The sequence below is a fragment of the Leptosomus discolor genome, chromosome 9, assembly GCF_034619465.1.
Source record: "Leptosomus discolor isolate bLepDis1 chromosome 9, bLepDis1.hap2, whole genome shotgun sequence".
Classification (NCBI taxonomy): Eukaryota; Metazoa; Chordata; class Aves; order Leptosomiformes; family Leptosomidae; genus Leptosomus; species Leptosomus discolor.
The window spans coordinates 12,996,263-13,002,262 of record NC_141399.1 but is presented as its reverse complement, the minus strand read 5'-3'; the positions used below and the strand labels follow the sequence as shown (position 1 = coordinate 13,002,262).

The 6,000-nt window shown below is 57.1% G+C and overlaps 1 protein-coding gene across 2 annotated transcripts in view; it reads left to right on the top strand.

The window, feature by feature from the left end:
- Positions 1-441: 441 nt before the first annotated feature.
- The window catches only part of PLXNA1 (plexin A1), a 105,040-nt gene continuing 99,481 nt past the window's right edge, over positions 442-6,000 (top strand). For both annotated transcript variants that reach the window (XM_086470401.1, XM_086470400.1), the window contains exon 1: positions 442-1,644. In XM_086470401.1, the coding sequence (XP_086326527.1) occupies positions 442-1,644 (1,203 nt within the window). The remainder of the gene's footprint in view (positions 1,645-6,000) is intronic.

The following is a 6,000-nucleotide window of genomic DNA, read 5'->3' as shown; positions in this document are numbered from 1 at the left end:
GGGCTGGTGGTTGAGGCTGGGATGGTGAGACAAAGTGCACGGCAGCTCCTTGGTTAGGACATGCTGTGCGCAGCGGTGTGCGACCAGGCGGCGTTGTCCTTGGCATCTTGCAGGATCCCTTGGTCCCTGCACCAGGGATGCGTCTTCCGCTGGGGCAGGAGTTGGTGGTGGACGTTTTGTTAGGCTGCCTGCTAGGAAAGTGTGAAGCAGCCGAGTCTCTGCTGGGTGGGGTGGAACGGGCTTGACACCACAAAGGAAAGCCTCCTAACCCTGCTCTTCTTGTCTTTCTCTCTCTAGGGCTGACTGGACTGCCTGTGCCCATGATGCCCTGAATGCCGAGCAAAGTGGAAGCAGAGGAGACTGTGTCCCGTTAGCTCCTCCTCCCTCCCTCATCCCTTTAGTTTGGGTTTGTTTCTATTTATTTTGTGGCTGGGTTTGGGCATGGCCTTGGCTGGATGTGAGGCTGCTGCAATGTGTCTCCTTTGGCTCAAGTACCACTTGTCCATCAACATTTGGACCTTGCTGCTCTTGGGGAGCACCTGGCTACCGCTGGCGGAAGGCAGCCCCAAGTCTCCCTTTAGGACTTTCCCGGTTTCAGACTGGAGCTTGACGCACTTGGTGGTCCATAACAAAACCGGGGAGGTCTATGTGGGGGCTGTCAATCGGATCTACAAGCTCTCCAATAACCTCACGCTCCTGCGGACCCACGTGACAGGGCCTGTGGAGGACAATGAGAAGTGTTACCCTCCGCCCAGCGTTCAGTCCTGCCCGCACGGGCTGGTCACCACCAACAATGTGAACAAACTGCTGCTGGTGGACTACTCGGGGAACCGGCTGATTGCCTGTGGCAGTGCCTCCCAGGGTATTTGCCAGTTCCTGCGGCTGGATGACCTCTTCAAGTTGGGTGAGCCCCACCACCGCAAGGAGCACTACCTCTCCAGCGTCAACGAGTCGGGCACCATGTCTGGGGTCATCATCGAGGTGCTGAATGGACAGAACAAGCTCTTCATTGGGACGCCCATTGATGGGAAGTCGGAGTACTTCCCCACCCTCTCCAGCCGCAAGCTGATGGCCAATGAGGAGAACGCGGAGATGTTTGGCTTTGTCTACCAGGACGAGTTTGTCTCCTCCCAGCTCAAGATCCCCTCGGATACGCTCTCCAAGTTCCCCACCTTTGACATCTACTACATCTATAGCTTCAGCAGTGAGCAGTTTGTTTACTACCTGACCCTGCAGCTGGACACCCAGCTCACCTCACCCGACTCCACTGGTGAGCAGTTTTTCACCTCCAAGATTGTCCGCCTCTGTGTGGACGACCCCAAGTTCTACTCCTATGTGGAGTTCCCCATCGGCTGTGTGCAGGACGGCATCGAGTACCGCCTGATCCAGGATGCCTACCTGACCAAGCCTGGCAAGGCTTTGGCCAAGTACCTTGGCATCTCGGAGCAGGAGGATATCCTCTTCACCATCTTCTCCCAGGGCCAGAAAAACAGAGTTAAGCCTCCCAAGGAGTCTGTGCTCTGCCTCTTCACGTTGAAGAAGATCAAGGATAAGATCAAGGAGCGTATCCAGTCGTGCTACAGAGGGGAAGGGAAACTCTCATTGCCCTGGCTCTTGAATAAGGAGCTGGGCTGCATCAACTCGGTAAGTTCTTGCTTGTCTCTACCCAAGCCAAGCTTCTGGCTCCTAGTGGTGCTCTCTGGCCAGACCCTTCCTGGTGACCTGACCTGAGTTGTGTTTTCTGGGTGGGAGGACTGGGACTGTTAGGGCTGGGTACTCGGCTTGCTCGGTAGCGTTCCTCACAGAGATCATGGCTTCATCGTGGGGTAGCTATCTGGGTTTGGGTTGTATTGGTGCCCATGGAGAGCTGCAAGCAAGGGTCCCCGTGCCAATGCAGGCACCTGCTTCTGATGCCCCTGCCCTGTGGATTTGGGGAGTTTCAGTGAGTTGGGCTGGGAAGGCAGGATGCTCAGTCCTCAGGGCATCTGCTACAGCTCTGCTGAGGAGTCCCTGGCAGATGGCATCTGTGAATTAGTGAGTGTCGTGTCACCTGTGGCTTGGCGGTGGCTGAGCAGAAGATGTTTGGGGCAGTAGGATGTGGGGAATGGGGAGCACAGACCTGATGGGGGGAGGTGGGGAGGTTGGTGGTCCCAGTAGAAGTTGGTCAGGTGCCCAGCGTGGAGGGATCACGTCCTCTTGTTGGGGTGCTGGAGAGGAGGACAGAGGGCATAAGGCTCTGTCAACAGGGTGGGTTTTGAGCGTGGCCAGTGCAAACTGTCGTCCAGAGGTGCAGGAGGCGAGTGCTGGCATCCCAGAGCAGTCAGTGATGCCCAATGAGGGGAGCGCTCCCCTCTGTCCCCAGAGATGTATCCTGCCTGGTGCTCACGTGGGTGTGTCTGTCCCCTGCTTGTGGTTCAGCTGCTCTGTGTGGAGCCTATGAGTGGTGGGGAGTCGGGGACCTCCCTGCTTGGCTCTCTGGATTTGTTTTGCTGCAGAACTATTATAATTGCTGGATTTTTTTCCAGGCAACGTTATAAACCACGAGCGGTCGCTGGGAGGCTGTGGCTCTGGGTGATGGGGAGGTCTTACAGTGGGCATAACCAAGCTGGGCTGGGTGGTCCCCAGGCAGGATCAGATACCTGGCAGAGAGTGGTTTTGATGTGCCAGTGTGTGCATTTGGGAGGATCTTGTGGGGGTCCCAACACCACTGCTATCGCCCACCTCAGCCCAGCCCTGCTTGCTGGTGCTTGGCACCCATCGCCAAGCCCCCAGCCCTGCCTGAGCAGGGTTTTGGGTGCCTGGCAGTGCAGGCAGGTGGATAGGGGGTCCCTGTGGAGCAGCCCTGCCTTCCCTCCTGCCATCTTCCCCACAGCTCTGGAGGAGACAGCTAACAGCTGCCTGACAAAGTAAAGGGTTTGCTGTCAAGAGCGCTGGGCTCACAAATCAGATTTTGGCTTTGAACTAATTCAATTTTGCTGGAAAATGATGAAATCGTTACACTGCTGCCTGTTGGGTTGTGCAGCTGCTGGCTCCAGGAGAGGAGATGCTCGCTGCTTGCTCCTGCACTCCTGGCTCGCCTCTCCCGGCACTGCACAGCAGCACCATGCCCCCCGGGTTTGGGGAGAGGGATCTGCCCCCCTGCACTTTAGGGGCAGTTTCGTGCTAGGAGGGTCCTGGGATTGCTACCTCATGGCCAGCGGGCATGAGTAGGTGGATCTCAAGGTGCTCTTTGGGTCCTGCAGACGTGGCTTTTGTGGGGTGGAAGGACGTGTGCCACGATGGGGTGGCTCCTGCTTTTGAATGGGTTGGGTTGGGGGGTGCCACCCTCCCCCAGGGGAGCCAGGTGGTGTTTTCTGTCCCTGTCCTGCTCCAGCTGCTGAGCAGAGCTGGGAAAGGCACGACTGGATTGTGAGTCAAGCCCTCAGCCCCTTGCTGTGCTGTGCTCAAGCCAAACCGGACCCTGTGGAGCATGTAACCTCTTTCTGGCAGGAATTTCTGTGCCCCTAATAAAATGCAGCCACCTCTGGGGTGGGTCGTGGCAGTGATGGATCTCTTGGTGGTGGGGGCTGGCCAGAAAATAAAGGGCACGGTTTTTTTATTTTTAAGGAGGCAGAATGTAATTTCTCAGGTCTGTAGTTGCTTAGGATTTACACTCCATCTCTATGCAAAATATCCCTGGAGCTCCCTTGCTGTGCTCTGTCACGGCAGCAAGGGGCTGAGGCTGGTCCATGCTGAAGGAGGCTTTCCGGGCACCCCACTCCCAGACCTGGAGCAGTGCAGAGCCGAGGGGTGCTCATCCCCCAGCACTGCAGGGCAGCTTCGATTCTCTGGAGCCGGTGCTGGAGCCAGGAGGAGAGGCCGCCAAGCTTGGCAGCCAGCTCAGGAGATGTTAGTGGTTCCTCCCTATGCTGGAGAACGAAGTGAGTTTCTGTCTCCTGTTTCTCTCCCCTTCTGGGATCTAACCATCCAGCAGTGGGAGGGGGAGCGGAGCTGGCTTGGGAGTGAGACCCCTCATGTTGGTGCACTCGGAGCCGAGCACAGACTCGCGCACACAGCAAAGGCGCCTTGTGGGACCATCCGGTCCATTTCCCTGTGCCATCCCCACTGCCTAAATTGCTCCTGAGCCCGTCCGGAGGTTTGCTGCTTGTGATGTTTCACTGAAGCGGGGCTCGGTGCATAGCCTGGCTCTTTGCTGCCCTTGTGTTGTGCAGGGACTGGAGGTCTGCATGCCCACAGCCAGATGTGCTCAGCGCATCTGCCCCGCACGCCCGTACCTGAAACGGGGTGATGAGGGTGTGAAACGGGGGGACGAGGGCATTGCTGGGAAAGGGCAGTGGGTTGGAGCTGGAGAGGAGGTGTTGCAGTAGGGAGCAATTCGAGATTCATGGAGTCCTTGACCCCTGGGCTGGCAGCGTGGGCAGAGCCAGTGCCCAGAGCCGGCAGGACGTGGGCAGCCGCTTTCCCTGGCCTGACCTAGGGAGAAAATGAGTTTTGAGTCCTTGGTGGGGCTTGCTGCCCAGCCTGCTGGCAGAAGGCAATGGCTGGTGACAAACTGGCCCAGGATAAGCCAAATCCTTCCTGGGGGGCAGCCAGAGAAATGCAGGTGTTTAACGAACCATACCACACTGGGATTATTCCTGGGCAGCGATTAGCGTGCAAAAAGCCTGGCATCCCAGCCTGTCATTTGGTGCCTGCCTCCTGCAGCCTCCTCCCTGGCTCTTTGTGTCCCCCACATCCTCCATCGCAGCCCCTGGCAGTGCACAGGCGGATGGGGTGAGCCTGTAATGGTGTTAACTGGTGAATTACTGGCTAATTAATAATGCTGAGTGGCACGAGCCTCGCCTCTGCTGTCTGCTCCCTCATTGCTTTTGTAAGTGGGCTTGAAGGGAGGCAATGAGACAAGGCACGTCAAGGAGAGCCTGCTCCTGCTCGCTCGGTGCTGTGGGCCTGCTTTCCCCGCTCCTGCAGGCTGCTTCACCCAGGAAATCAGAGTTTTCTGCCCCTATTTTGGAGAGGCGGGTTAGTGCTGGGAGAGAGGAGAAGGCTGCTGCACTGCGGAGGTGGGGGTCTGGGGTGTCTGGTGGCCAGAGGCAGCCAAGAGGGATGCTGAAGAAAAGCATTGAAATAAAAAGAAAAGAAAAGAAAATTTAAAAAAAACCCCAACAAAACCAAACAATAAAAACCCACAAAAAAAAAAACCCAAACAGCCCCCTCCTTGCACTCGACGCCTCCTGCAGATTCCAGCGTCTGCAAGCTGAAACGCTGCAAGGTCACTGGCCCTCGCGTGCCACGGTGCGTGTCGGTCCCTGCTGGCACTGGCCAGGGGACAGCTGTCCCTCTGTCCTTCCGTCCCTCCATCCCTCTGCCTCGCCTTTCCCTGCAGCCCGCCAGGGATGTCGGTTGGGGCCATAACCCCCATACTGCTGCCCTTGGGCCGACCTCGCCGTGCTGCCTGCCTGCCTGCGCTTCCCTAACGAGGCAGTTTGCTGTTAATGAGCTAATTGTCGGCATAATTATTTATCGAGGTGGTGTCGGCATCGGCGGCGGGCGCTCCTCGCGGTCCTGGAGCGCAGCTGTATTTGTCATTTCCCAGAGAGTTTGTTGAGACAAAGCAGAGAGGAGTAAACACCGTAAACATCTCTCCTCTTGCATATTCAGCAGACGAGGGGTTGGGGAAGCTGCAGATTGAGTGCGGAGAGAGCAGAAGCTGCCCCCAGGGGCTGCCCGGGCTTGAATACCTTCATGGCATTGCCCTTAACCCCTCTGCTACTGCTGGCAGCTGGCTGGAAGGTGCTGAGATGCTTTACTGGGGCAGAGGGGCTGTTGGCGCCAGAGGGTGTTTTTTCCCAGCAAAGTGCCTGAAGGATCCTGGCTATCCAGACTGGAGCTGGGTGCTGGCTGGAGCATTGCTCCCTTCTCTCTCTGTGGCTGGGAAGAGAATTTTCTGTCATCTGCTGTTTTAAAATGTCTAGGGTGGTGATGCAGACTCCTCTTAGTGCA